This window comes from Chelonus insularis, unplaced genomic scaffold (genome assembly GCF_013357705.1).
Source record: "Chelonus insularis isolate UGA/USDA-ARS -01 unplaced genomic scaffold, ASM1335770v1 contig_135_pilon, whole genome shotgun sequence".
NCBI lineage: Eukaryota > Metazoa > Arthropoda > Insecta > Hymenoptera > Braconidae > Chelonus > Chelonus insularis.
This window is the reverse complement of record NW_023276376.1, coordinates 169,700-185,006: the sequence shown is the minus strand read 5'-3', so window position 1 is coordinate 185,006 and position 15,307 is coordinate 169,700. Positions and strand designations below refer to the sequence as shown.

The window sequence follows — 15,307 nt, the reverse complement described above, 5'->3', positions numbered from 1 at the left end:
AAATATTTACTATTTTACTGTCATGGTATGAAAATTTTCAAATGGTAGGCTTATCATATTGATTTTTAAATTAATAAAATAGTATTTAAAAGGCACAATATGCAAAATTTCTAAAATCAAAAAATGCCGAGTATGAGCTTAAATTTAAATATATGGTACATACTAATTTTGGTTTAAAAGAATGATTGAAATATTAAATATCTCAACTATTCAGTTTATCCTGAATGTTTATAAAAATATTCTCAATTACTTATCAAACAATTTTTTTTTCAATGTTGACAATTACATTATAATTATAAATCTTCTGCATTTTATTGAATCTCCATCAATTCCGAAGTGGATCTAAACTTTCTAATGAAAAATCATCAGTTCCCATTGAAAGTCCTCGACTAAATCCATCCTATAAAAATGGAATAATTTTTAAGAAAAACAATCTCTTAAATTATTTCGATAAATTCGTCTCAATTTACCTTCATTTCTAGTATCTTTTTATCCAACAATCCAATGGCATTTTCAAGTTCTTGTTGACTCGGACTAGACACTGAAAGTGTCGCAAACTCTCCCATTTCAAATGGATCATCATTAAAATCATTAGAGCTTGCTGGTGCTGGAGGATTAAAGGGGACACTTCCAAATAAATCTTCTTTCACTCCATTCTGTCGTCTAGAATCTTTCGCCTTGGGCGGTGGTGCAACTGCAAAATAATAACAATTTTTTATAATTTATAGAAAATATCAATTGAAAAATTTCTTGAAACTTACGAAGTGGTGGAGTTGGACTATTTCCATTAATGGAATTAAGAGGACTACTAAGTTGTCCATTAGAAATAGAATTAGAATGACTGTCAAAACCATTAGCAGCAGTTTCATAAGCTCGAGGATTGAAATCTTCTTCAAACTCTTCCATGAGCAAACCTTCAAGCTTCGTACCAACTATTGGAGCTGTAGTTGATTCGTTAGTAATAAAATCATCATCAAAGGTTTTATCAAAATTCCTAGGAGGAACTGGAGGTGGTTGCGTTGTATCACTAGATGAGTTTCCATTGGAATCATTCTTAATTGATAGTTGACTATTACCATTAAGTCGAGAGTTTTCTTTCGAATTTGAATCAGTGTTTGTTGGCACATGAAGAATATCAGGAAGATTGTGATGTACCAAATAAGATTGTACATCTACCTATAGGTTCAAAAATAATTTATTTATCTTTGGTAAATAAACCAATTATTAAATCATCAAATAAGTTGACTTACCGATCCTTTTATAGCACAAATATCCTGTAATCGTTGCCGGTATGTATTATTTTCATGCTCTAACCGGCGTATTTTTTGTTGAAGTAACATACATCTTCTTTGTGTTTCTAAATCTTTCCCTGAAGTTTCAAGAAATCTTCTGTAAGCCAAACTAAAAGCTTGGCCAATAGTCAATGTTATTTCTTCAGCTCGTTTATCGCTAACGAATACAAAGCATGTGTGTCGATCTGCATCTTCTTCTTTTGCAATAAAACTAAAGAATTTTTTTTCTCCTTTATCATCAGCACAGTAAGAAATTCTATGCAATGGATATTGATGCATAATTCGCTAGAAAAAAAAAATTCTTCTATGAATTCTTCTTTATGTACAAGTATAAATTATGTGCATATTTATAAATGTGATTAAAATCATTAGAAAAATACCTTCGGTGTAGTCTTCGTTTTAGGCTCTTGAATTGCTACACCATCAATACTGATTGTGAGTTCAACCTTGGGTATCTTTGTGCCCTCACTTTTACGCAGTTGCTGAGAAAACTTGAGCTTACATATTGCATCCTTGACGACTTCGATGCCTTTGGGTTGATCTACTTCAGTATTTCCTAAATACTATAATTAATTTTTTGATATTAAATTACTGGTTTAGAAAATATTCTTTCAGGGGAATAAACAATTTAATAAAAATATTCATATATTTTACGAGATAGTGTGAAAGAGATTCAATAAGTCACACTCCTTGAAACAGAGAAACATTACAGAGACACGTAGTAGTAAAGTGTCATGTAATTAAGTACAAGGTTATGAATTATTGAAAAAAGACATTCTCAGTACATTTCCAATTATTCATTAAATTACAATAAAAAATGTTAGTAAGTCATTTGACCGTATTTTAATGTTGACCGAATAATTTAATTATGAGAATGAGGACAGTAGTGCGACTGTCAGAAATTTTTAAATAATAATTATTATGTCTATAATGATAATTTTTCATACCTTGACTAGGTAAGCAATATGACCTTTTTGAAGGGCATCTGGTGGATGAATCCAGTCTTTATTTGTTCCTTAAAAAAAGTAATAATTTACTGTCAAATTGAATTTAAAAAAATACTATTGCTTATTTTCTAGAATATTTACCTCCATTTTTAGTTGGTTGATTTTTATTATTTGCTGAATTCTGCGCCCATTTTAGTAGTGTTGAATTTCTCATATTTATTGTAAATAAGTAATTTTTATCTAAAACAAATAGAAACCATAACTTGAAATTTTTTGATTATCATTTGTCAGTAAATAATTTGATAGTACTAGAGAAAGAATATAAAAATGGATAGTACGTCAATGATAGCAATTGAATAAAATTAAACAATTTATCACAATAAGATGTTTTAAAGTGACCGATAAAATATATTTATAGACGATATTAATAAATATAAATGAAGTTTATAAAGATTTTATTTAATAATTAATTAGATAATAATTTCGAAAACGTCTATTTTCTTATTAAGTTGAGAATAAATTGAAATTTATTGTCAACTTAATCTTTTTATATCACACACATGTGATGTTATGTAAAAAAATGTATTTGAAAGGATGAAGATATTGAAAAAGAATATTAAAGAATTAATGAAATATCTTTTTTCATATAAAAAATATGTTTTTTCAAATATTTCTTTAATTAGTCATCTAATATTTGTGTCTGAAACGACATCAAGAAAACAAATCAACCATCTGATATGTTGCAGACATTGGGAAACAAAGAGGTCGACGATGTGGGTCGGTTGTGTCGTGTGAATTGTAAACCGTTAACGAGTACACAACAAATACAAAACAAAGTACATCAATTATGAATAATATGTATGCATATATAATATTGTTAACGTCATTTTTCTTGATTAAAATAATAACGAGAGATTATTTAATTTTTTACAATTTAAAATTAAGAAATTAAATGTGAAATATGTGAATATTTATCATTTAATTCTACAATTCTCATTCTTTTTATAGAAAAAGTCGTCTCATGATTTAACCCGGAAATTCTCATACCGATCACGCACAACTCTTGGGAAATACTCACGTACATAATAAAAAAGAACAAATAAAATTTTTCGGTCATGCACCTTTCACAATACGAAATATAAAACTTATTCTTTGAACGTTAACAAAAAATACTGTATTTTTCTTATAATTGACACATGTGTCTTCATGTCTCAACAAAGAAATAAAATGAAAACTCTTCAACCATTTCAAAAATGACGTGGAAATATATAAAATGATATTAAATTCATTTTTTTTTTAATTCAAGTTTCTTAAAAAACAACTTCTTTGAATTAATTAAAAAGTCATCTTGATAACCTTGGAGCGTTGAAATTAATTTTAATTATATAAACATTTTATATGTTATCATGAGGCAATTGATACAATTCATTGATGAAATTCTGATTAAGCAAAGATATATAGCATGCAGAGAAGCATTAAAATCTACATAAATGAATGTTATAATGAACTCCAATAATTGGCTCGAGGATTGAAAACATACGCGATTTGAATGTGTAATTATCTAAAATGGACCTGAATCTGTAACGAATTACTTACGACCTAGTTACATTTTGAGACAAATAATGTTAAAGCTATGCATTCAAGACATTTTAAACTCTAGTATGAATCGACCAGCTTTCATGATCGTACCTCTTTCAACTTGACTTTAACGACTATTCACTCTGGCTTCATTTATTCGTATCAAAATGATTCATAAATTACTACTAATCGAATTAATGTTTAACCTCAACTGTTTATTCTTATATTTTCTAATTATTTATATCATGGATACAATTTAGTATTTATTTCCAATATAAATTCTCAATCATGCTCCAAAAATAAATGAGAACCTTTTTTCGTTATATACTTTAACGGTAAGTTACTGTGAATCACAATAAAAAACGGAATTAATGAAATATTAAAATAATTCTGGAAATGCTATTATTGATATTAATAATAAAAAATATTTTCTTTAATATTTATTAACTTCAAGGAAATTTATGTAATTGGGCAAAACATATTTTCCTTTCACAATCTTTATAAATATTAACTTTAATAGTCAATGATCCTCTACTTTAAAACAAAATAAAAGAATAATTATTATTTTTGCACACAAACTGTTACACTTACCGATAAAAAAATGATTAAGCTCAATGATAAAATGATTCTAAAGCACGCCCGAGACGGGCCCAATTTGCAATTTAACCTTGAAAGTAAACGTAAGTCAGTAAACCAATGGAATATTTTAAGAAGTAAACAAGAATTAAAAACTTATCTAAACTTTAAAAATAAAGGATAAATAATCAAAAAAAAAAGTACTAACACACAATAAATATTAACCAATTTATGAAGCAAAATTCAACTATTCGATACTTAGTATAATGTAGTACTCCACCATAAAGGCTTCTTGGAGACACTGAGAAAGTATTGAGAAAAGTAGGTTTTGTCTCCTAGAGTAGGGGAAATAAAAGGATAAATAACAATGTTTATAAAAGTAATTACAGGACATACTAATACTTGAAACTTTAGAATCAAGAGAAAAATAATTATTTTTAATTAATTAATTAGCAGAAGATTTTTGTTTTTTTTTCTCATTTTAAAAAATAATTTATATGTTTGGTGTTTTTTGTTGTTTGATATCGTAGAATGTAAAAGGAAAAATAAGAATTTAGAGAGAGAAAAAGAGAGTGAGAGAGTGAAGTGGAGGATGGTAGTACCAGTCACGGACGAGATCAGATTGCGGATTGTTACGACTACATACTATCCAATCTATCTGTCTTTTATATTATCTATTCATTCTTTTAACGTGCAACTTCAATATATACTCATAGAATACGCTATTTAGTTTTTTAAAATTCTTATAAGTACTGATTAACAAGATTTAATTATAACAAATTTATGCCTTGAAAAAGAATGACAATTTTTATTACTATATTGTGTCACTTTCAGATTTTAACTGCAAGATAAAAAAAATTAATTTGATTTGGAGATTTTGCGTAATTCCATTCTATTGTTTATAAAGTTCTATCATGTACATAATAATTCATAAATATCTTTTTCTTTTGAAAAAACTCATTAAATATGAGTAATCTTTTATATGAAAATTAGCAGCTCATTTGGGCCAATGTAATTAAACTTAAATAAATAACAATGAGAAACAAGGCAATTTCCACAATCCTCACTGTGCTATATTAAATGTAGACTTCCGGTTAAACTATCATAAAGCTAAGCGAAAGTATCAGAGAAAGTACATCAGTATGAATAATTCTTTTCAATGTTTACTTTTGTATTTCCTTTAAGCAAGTAGTAAAATAGATGAGAATAATTATGGTATTACTTTTTTAACCGGAAATGAGATTTTTTTGTGAGTTTTTTAATGGTCAAATAAGTTATATTTCTAGTAAAATATAAAAACGACTTTAAATGATAATATTAGCACACACGCCTACATACAAATCAGTGGGCGAATGTGAGTGATAAAATGAGAAAAAAATTCCAAACCCACCCACTATGATATAGATTAATATTACCATCTATTGTGTGAATAGTATTAAATAAGTTAAGTACTAACTTAATTAATAATTTCAACAATGACACGGAAGTATCGTTTGATATTTGTGATTCAATCTTTCTAATAATCATCAGTCGAAGGTTATACGGATGATTGTATATTATATTAAATAACAAATCTTCCACTTAATGCCAATTAACTTTATGCATATATATTAACAGATAAAACTATTTATTTATATTATGGAAATGATAGTAGTGTAGACTAGTGCAGAGCAATAGTAATTGATATTTATTTTCAAATAACGGAGTTTGATATTTAAAATAAAAAATTGTATGACATGTTCTTAATGCATAATGGATCTAACAGTGCAACATACGGCAGACGCCATTAATATCTTCCTATCATTGTGCACCAGGTGGTTAATAAATAAATTATTGCCTTAAATCATCAGATTGTTGAATAGAATTTTTCAATTGTTAAGTAAAAATGTTTATTAACAGTTTGTAAAAATTAATAATTTTATTTTGTATTATATATTTAAATTGAATGTCACGTGTATTAGTTAATTATTCATTCAAAGTTAAACAGAGTAATAAAAGTTAGAACAATTACTATGCGAATGAAACTATTACTTTTTAGACTATAATAATGTTATAAAGAAATTTTTTGTTATTCTTTTTTTAGAGTATTATTATTATTTGTTTGTTTGAAATTTTAAAATTCGTCAGAAATTATTGTTATTATAATAATGAAAAATTGACAATGAGTTCAGAAGTAAATGTAAACACAAAGACTGCTTTCAACTATATTTTACATTCGATTGTCGAGTGAAATTCCGAAATAGAAAGTTCCCATTTATATATAATTGTCTCTATAAATCATAAGTAATTCACTATCGAATTATCAATAAGATGTGATTAAAAAGATTTTTGTCTTTCAAGAATAAATTCAGAACAAAATAATTATTTTGATTTCACTTTTTAATTATTAATATTTTATTTTATTCTTTAATAATGAAAATACTCACCGATCACAATATCTATTTCTCGAATGTAAAACCCAAGCTTTTCTGCTTAATAATAAGTTATTTACCTGTAACAACACTTTTGTTCACGGATAATAGCTTAAATATGTTAAAAACTAAATTTTATTGTAACTTATAATGTTCAGTTGAGCGCAGTCGCAGAGACTGACAATGTTAGAATATAATCTACGATTCAGCAACCACGAAGAACGATAAGTAACCGAACTGAGTTGACAGTAAAAGCTGCCTAGATCTCTAGTTCTGATGGTTTTGTCGTTGTTGTAAATGTAAAATGACACGACTGGTTTTAAGATGAATGAATTCTTAAAATCTCCACAAGATTGCGCTTCATTTCACGATCTTGGAATTCTATACAACCTGTTGATTTTTTTTTTATAAATTTAATATAATTTCTACTTTATCAATTATCAATCTAACAATTTATTATCGACAGATGGTTAATATATTATTCTCTTTATCGACTGAGTTATTGATAAGAAAGATCTAAACAATTTTTTACATTGAAAATTATACAAAAAAAAATATTCAATCTATTAAAAATAAATAAAAAATAATATAATTATTTATCTTTTTTGAGTAAAATTTCTTTCATGAAATAAAAAAAATTATTATTGTGATTTTGACAGTTCGATAAACAAGTTTTCAATCAATAGACATTTTGGAGTAAAAGTAAATAATAATAAGAAAAATTTATTTATTATTTTATTTTTAAACTTATTATTTTTCGAATGACTCAAAATTTTTTTTACGATCGTAAAGATGTGATTGAAATTTATTTTATGTGTCACAGAATAGTACATTTCACTGGTTACAATATTTAATTATTTTCAAGATTCTTCAGCTTTTATAACGAAAAACGCGACAAAAATACAATTAAAAAAACACGTTGAAAACAAAGCCGTGTGGAAGCAAAAACAGAAAAAAATCTTTCTTTTTTTCCAAACAGACGCTTCGGTGGCTTGGTCTATACAAATCACATTTTAAATATTCAACTGTCCGTACCGAGGGTAACTTTGTGCTTTCGGAATGATTGAGACCATTTGTTTTTCCTCTTGACTGATTTTAATGAAATTTTTGTTTCTTCAATTTTTTCTATCTGTTCCATGTATCCATGTGATATACGTAGATAGATACGCTTTTTTATTTTTTATTATTATACACACAAATGTCAAAAAATTGAAGGAAAAAAGCTACTAAGAAGAAAATCTCAGCATATTATCCACGCTCCTACCTTGTAGATGATTCCATTTTATTGCGCTCATTTTCACGAATTAAAAACGAAGGCTGAATTAGAGATATAAAGAGCTAAAGTACGTTCTGCTATTTCAAACAGAATAAAAATATATAAATGTATTATTATAAGAAAAAAAAAATTTGAATAGAGTTATTCATTATGAATTAATTTTATTAGATAATTCAATTGCAGTAATAATTTTTTGCTACATTTTCTCTGTCAAAAAAATAATATACCATATTTATTTTTTCCCCTTCACATGTATCATAATTTCATTGACATAAGATAGATATTGATAACAACCTCTTCAGTATCACATCAAAGTGTTCCATCAGACATATGTCGATCTTATCATCATCGTTTTTTTTTGTTGATGTAGAAAATATCAAGTTAGTGCAAATTTAAACTACTCTATTTCACAGATTGAAAATGAATGATTGAAAATATTTTTTCTATATATTTGATGAAAAATGAAAAAAATAGGGGAATTATTTGAAGAGTAAAATGGAAAAAAAAAAGAAAACGATGAGAATGAAAAGACGACATTAAAATAATCCATCAGAATGAAAAATGCGAATAAAATTGATAGAATTCACCCTCCGAATTTTTTATATCTTTTTTAACTACATTTATATGAGGACATAATAAAATTAAAAAAAAGACATCTTGGTAATTGATCCAGGCAGACGAGTCGGATTATCATATTAACATACATTTTGTGAGTGAATAGACTGTGGCATATGTTGTAAGAAAGGGAGATCTAATAGGTTGTTGACAGTAGTACATATCTTCCGTAGATTATACGTGAAAATAGTCAGTGCAGTTACACTTGTGTAAGTCGTAGTTAATATTGGAGTTAGTATGGGGTAGCAGGTTGATCGTTTTGTCATGCGGGATTTCATGTTTTCACACCCCTTCTATCGTCTACTCTTTGTAATTGTTGAAGATACATAAATATCTGCTTGGTAACCCTTTTGAAATGTACCCTAACGATTAATTTACACTTGTTTATCCATTCGATTATCCCAATCCATGACACAACCCTCATCAACTGTTTATACATTGCTTTGCAATTTGAAAAGTCGATTGACATAGACGTGCAAGTATGTACGTACGTGTCACTTGACTATTTACTATATATATATATATATATATATACATACACAGATAAATCTTTTGCCAACGCCCATAAGATAAGAGGGTGGAAGCTCAAGTATCGACCCGTGAGTCCGCCATGTTTCAACTTCACCACTTTCTTCCTTCTTTCTATTTATCAACAATCGATTTTAAATTTTGTGTTTAAATATTGTTATTTAATAATATTTGATTTAAAATAAAATCTACATATCGGACAATTATCGAGTAAACGTATTTAATAATTTATAATCGAAGAAATAGCATAAAGAATTGAATGCTCTTTCAATATTTTATTATTTTTTCACTGTAAATTTTTAATTAATTTAATGAAAATATCTGTTATATTTTAATTTACCATTTATAATGAAAAATTTATAAATATTTAAATCTTTTTTTATTATAAATTTACTTTTTCTTTAAACATTATTATAACTGTTGTCAACAAAAAATTAATAATTAATTAAATAAATTAAGTTGAAAATTAGCAACACCTACTAAATATTTTCTACCGCATTTATGCAAATGTATTTGTGTATATGTATACATAATAGTCTAAACGCATGCGCAAAATTAATAAACCATCCCCACGTAGTGAGTACCAATTATGAACTCCTGAAGTGTAATTATAGACTTTATAACAAAATTTCATCCGTTAAATGTGTTGTACCTCTATTCTCCATAAATTATTTTTTTCATTTCCAACTCTACGATGATTAAAAAATAACAAAATTATCTTAGAGTACTTCCTCATAGTGATAATGTTTTCCATAATTATCATGTGTTTGGTAAATGTTAGCAGAGTTGATAAATATGATTTTATAAGTGACTCCAGGTGGTTTAGAATAATTTTTTAAATAATATTCCGGATGTGAGAGCAGACTGCAGCAGTGGTTGATGCGCCTGTTGCTCTGACTTCTCCTGATTTTGTCGGCAAGATCGTAAAGCTTTCACAGCCAAGTAGTTTGTTTGAGTACTTATAGCTCCAAGAGTCCACTTACATAAGTATATAACTTTATGCTAGAGGGATGAGATTCTTCAAGTATATATGTCACATCCAGATGTATTGCACTTTTAATTTTATGCAAGTTGCACATTATATGTATTTATTCGTTGCTTTACTTCCATTTAGTTTTTATCCCTGTTCTTCAGTTTAAGAATGTTGATGATGTCTTTTTTAAAAATATTTCACATAAGTTAGCTATATTGATAAGTAGTAGATTAAATGTCTGTCATTCAACCAAATCATAACATAATTTCATCAGTTACTCTACTAAATTTTAATTAATCCCGATCCTTATGTAATTCAATTATAAACTTGGCGAATATTATCAACTTCTTATCTTTCTCCAAAAACCATCAGTAGCTTCTTGCGTCTCGAGGGTATAAGCTTTATAATGGCTACCAAGAGAGAAGTAGCTGGCTTGCGATCAAGTTTATAGCTGAAAAAAACTGCAGACATATTATATATAAAAATTCTCATAAGCTAGAAATTAACTGTACTGATTTCTGAATGATATATAAATAGTAAAATATGTATAGAGTTTTGTAGCAATTACTTTTTTTGATAGTGAGAATATAAGTGCAAAAAATTAATGAAGATGAATTTATTGGATATTTCGCGACATATGTCATTAAATACTAGAAAAAAAAGAGATTATGATTGAACGAAATGAAGAAAGAAAAATGATAATAAAATGTTTGGGTCACATCCCGACGACATATGGAGATACTTGAGAATTTGAATACTTGGGATCCTCTCATGATCAATTTTTAGTATGTATCTATATGTCTTGTAAATTTTCAAGACAAATTCATTAATATTTTTCTAATTTATTAAACTATTTTAATTTTAATATAATTGTTTAAATAATTTTATTTTTGTTATAGTTATCTTTAAAAAAAAACTTCATTTAGGACCAAAAGATTTATTCCTCTCAGAAAAAAGATTAAATCACAAAGAAATTGGAAAATAAAAGAAAAATGATGTAGTTAACAATATAATGTAAAAAATGCTTTGTAAAAAAAAATACAGGTATTAAAAAAAATTATTGCACTTCCGCACGAATTTCCTAAAACATCTAAATCTCTAATTCTATGGTTGGTATTTTTTCATATTTTTATTACGCACATTTATTATTATGTTTATAATGCTATCCGTTGTAGAGCCCATCATTTGGAGAGATTTCTCTGCAAAATCGTGACCACCAACAAGGATTCTTTAATGAATTTTAGTTATAATTATGTTTTGCTTACGGAGGAATTAATATATTAATAATATTTTATTTTAAATAAGAATTTTATAACATGTAAATTATAATTTATGTATATATACTTCTTGAATAATGCCAAGAATTTTATTTTGTAAATTACGATGGAGTTTATTATTTTCTACTTGACACCCAAAATACCTGATTGTATTTCAGGTATAAATCGATTGCAGATGTGCAAACATATTTATCGTTATAATCTAGAAATATGGCTCATAAAAGAATTATAGAAATTGAAACTTTTGCTATAACCTATAGAACAATAGCAAATTTCTAGAAATAAAGGTTAATAAATAAATAACCTTGATTTAAGAAAATTTTTGTCAACTTACATACAATACAACTATAGTAATCATATTGCATTTCATTGAGACATGGGTGGTCAATAAATTTATTTGACTTACCTATTTGTGTTATGATTAAGTCATACCATTCCAATTATCCATTTTTACAAAATAATATTACTTGACTTTTCATTATGCCAAAAAGGAAAGGCAATCGGTCAGAACAAAGGAATTTTCAAGTACCACAATAATAAAATCTGACCCTCATTCTCATTTAATTAGTTTTGAAAGTTAAGCTGAGATAATGCACAATAGTGTAAAGACCAACCTCAGGGATACTTCAAATTTTTGGTGCAAGCATACGCCATTATTACCGAGATTATAATCCTATTGTATGTTTCACGAACATTCCAGCCCACTAATATTTCAAAAGTGTGAATTTATTTATTTATAGATTTTATGGAGTAATTTACTTATCCTATTATGAAAACAAACTTTTTAAAAGAAACAAATGAATGTTTATAACGAGTACTTTGATTCTTTTTGCAACACTAATTGCGATTAACAATAACAAAATAATTAGTTAGTTAAAAAAGACTTGTGATCTCAGTATTTAAAAATTATTAATTGATCAGTAAATCAGGTTGTTAATATTAAATAAAAAAAGAATAAAATATATTTGAGCTATAATCTTGAAGCAATATCAGTTGAATTGTCGTTAGAATCGTACCGACGGAATATGCTTTGAACTAGTGATGAAAATTGATGGGTAGTTTTGTTTTCAGTTAAGTTATGAAATATTTTAACTATCAAGTGACGTCATTTTTATGTCAATTACATGAAAAATATAAATAACTTTGCACACTCAGTGATGAATGAAATTGATTTAAATAAGCCAATTTTATGATAAGATGGGTAAAATTTATAAGAATAATAAAGAAGTATTTAACCACAGGGGATCAACAAAAACATAATTTGTAATTATTATAAAGAATTCAATACAAAATTTTCTAATTTTATTAAATAATAGTTTTACCTACTTTGTTAATCCTTCGATTTTGTCACATAAGAAAATAAATAGAGACAATTTCTATCAATAATTGATGTAATTTATGATTTATTTTAAACTCCTATTGATGACAAACTTAATTAGTTGAATATCAAGTAAATTTTTGCATTAGTGTGCATCAAAATGTACTGCACTGAGTGATTAGAAACAAACCTTAACCCTAAACCATAATTAAATATTGATATCTTAATAGAATTAACAGTATAATAATAGGATTAGATCCAATGTAGTTAACTTTAGATGAGGTCTTAAAATAATTTAGGTAAAAATGTACTTTATAAAGTGATTAAAGACTCATTATTGACTATTGATATCGTGATAAGATTGGTATTTACAATAATAACATTAGACTTTAATTGCTAAACATCAAATACTTTGCATTATTGAGTGTGAAAACATACCATACAGATCAATTAAATCTTCATTACCTCAGTTAAAAGAAAATTGCCACCAATAAAGACATATATTTAACTAAAATATTTACAAATCGTTAAATAAACACCTTAGATTTTTTGTCGAGATATTTTACAATGTTTGTAAATACTTAATTAAATAATTAGACATGAATGTTTGTATTTAGTTATTATACATACATACGAGCAAATATAATTCTAATTGACATTCGATGAAACCTAGATAATAAATAGATATTGATTTCGTGTAAGCTCTCTCCAATTCAACAACCCTTCTATCGCTTTGGTTTATCATAATTAAACACTTAATGAAATAATTGAATTAATTGTATCATTGTCGATCACATCTCCAAATGTATCGTTTCTATTTAAATTCTAACTAGTTTGCTAAATTATTCTCTAATTATACGTAAATAAACTATCTCGAAACTAACTCATACATTCAACTGCTAAATTTCTAAGTGTAAAACTTATGACAGTGTTGTGATGGTCAAGTAATAATGATTGAAGTAAAGTCCTGTTAGTGAATGAAAGAAAGTATGTTTGAATAGGATAATTGTTATACACAGGATTGGTTTTGAAATTTATACCTGTGATAGTAAACCTAAAGATAGACGATAAAATCAGGTAGTCTAATCTTCATTCAACTTTAGATTTTCCAACCTTATGAATGGAAAAACATTATACATAAGGTAAATATTGTAACAAACTAATTTGTAATTTAAAAACTGGACTTCCTACCATACTATGCAATTGTTTTTGTTTTGTTACATTGCAGCATCCGACGTATTCCTGAAAAGCTCTACGAATGGAATCATTCTTATTTATTCTTGTCATCTTTATGTTTGCATATTTATTATTTTAATGACTATGTGTACATTGTATATTGAGAAGTATTACCATATTTATTATCTACGGATCATAATAAAAATAATGTAAACAATGCTCACTGCAGATGTTTAGAAAATCATTTTTCTTTGAATTTTTTTAAACTTTATTGGTAGTACTTTAATGGTGAGATTAAGTAAATTTTTTTTCTTCTATTTTGTAACTCCTTAAGATTCTAGAAAAAAAGGGTAAAAGCTATAAAAGTAAAATCTTACCAATCCTTTACATTTAAAAGTTTACAAGTCTTAAGCTTTCAATTTACAAATAGATAAACTTTCCCTTAAACGAAAATCCTTTTTTTATATTTTTATTGCTACGTTCACACGTTATTGGAAAATTTTATCATTGTTCATCTTCATCCTTAATCTGTTTCATACAGAAAAAAATTCTTCGACTTAGTAATTTTGTCAATTTCCATAAAATCCTTGGCAATGTTTGATTAGGAATTTTTTTTATATTCAACTTAATCTGAACCTCACCAACTAGTATTTAGTTTTATGAAGAAAAAAAAATTTACTACTCAGGAAGAGCTCTCTCTCTCTCTCTCTTTCTCTCTTTGACACTGAAATAATTAAAAATGTTCCTCGTACATGTTAATGTATTGTCAGAACTTGGAAACATGTTTGCTGTCTAAAAAAAGTCATAAAATGTTACTTAACAGTGTTTGCTAACAATGAAAATATTTTTTAAACTGATTTTAGGTGGTCAACAGCAATATTTTTCTTTCTATGACTATAATACCAAAGTCAAACCAAAATTGGAGCAACGGTGAACTAAGTTTTGCGTCATATATCATACCTACATTTTTACGATTGATGATTTTTTATTGCGGACCTGTAGAAAACGGTACAGTTTTTTCTGAAAATGGGATCATTCTTTTTTGAGTGACTTTTTAACGCTTTTTTTTTTCTTTATCGTGTCCTTGACTATGTTTTAAAATAACGTTTCATCTCTCGTTATAAGTCTCGTAAAAACATCTAAAATAGAGCAAAAATTTTTTTGTACATATTTCACACAATAGTTTTTCTGCTCCATTTTTTTTATGATGTTATTTACAGCTACTTTGTGTTAAAACTTAAAAATTTTATCTACCTACCAATTGTAATGAAATGTTTTTGCGTCATCTGTAGTTTGCATATGCATCAAGAAAATTTATGGAATGAAACAATAGTTTTCCC

General features: G+C 26.7%; 1 protein-coding gene across 4 annotated transcripts; it reads right to left on the bottom strand.

The window, feature by feature from the left end:
• Nucleotides 1-28: 28 nt before the first annotated feature.
• LOC118074351 (PTB domain-containing engulfment adapter protein 1-like) lies at nucleotides 29-7,089 on the bottom strand. Of its 4 annotated transcripts, XM_035095495.1 has the most exons (9): nucleotides 4,602-4,679; nucleotides 4,409-4,484; nucleotides 2,381-2,479; nucleotides 2,240-2,307; nucleotides 1,673-1,855; nucleotides 1,251-1,577; nucleotides 762-1,176; nucleotides 471-694; nucleotides 29-400 (listed from the first exon to the last, which is right to left on the bottom strand). In XM_035095495.1, the coding sequence occupies exons 3-9, from the start codon at nucleotides 2,451-2,453 to the stop codon at nucleotides 326-328; spliced, it is 1,365 nt and encodes a 454-aa protein (XP_034951386.1). In that variant the 5' UTR covers nucleotides 2,454-2,479; nucleotides 4,409-4,484; nucleotides 4,602-4,679; the 3' UTR covers nucleotides 29-325. The 4 variants fall into 4 exon arrangements, with proteins under 4 accessions (XP_034951386.1, XP_034951385.1, XP_034951387.1 ...); XM_035095494.1 differs by lacking the exons at nucleotides 4,409-4,484; nucleotides 4,602-4,679 and adding an exon at nucleotides 6,820-7,089; XM_035095496.1 differs by lacking the exons at nucleotides 4,409-4,484; nucleotides 4,602-4,679 and adding an exon at nucleotides 6,885-7,089.
• Nucleotides 7,090-15,307: the final 8,218 nt, after the last annotated feature.

Excerpts from the sequence above, each read along its gene's own strand:
- LOC118074351 (XM_035095494.1), bottom strand. The coding sequence starts at position 2,453 with ATGAGAAATTCAACACTACTAAAATGGGCGCAGAATTCAGCAAATAAT. Across the intron at positions 1,578-1,672 it reads AAACGAAGACTACACCGAAG|CGAATTATGCATCAATATCC; the intron begins GTATTTTTCTAA and ends TTTTTTTTCTAG. Across the intron at positions 401-470 it reads AAAAGATACTAGAAATGAAG|GATGGATTTAGTCGAGGACT; the intron begins GTAAATTGAGAC and ends CCATTTTTATAG.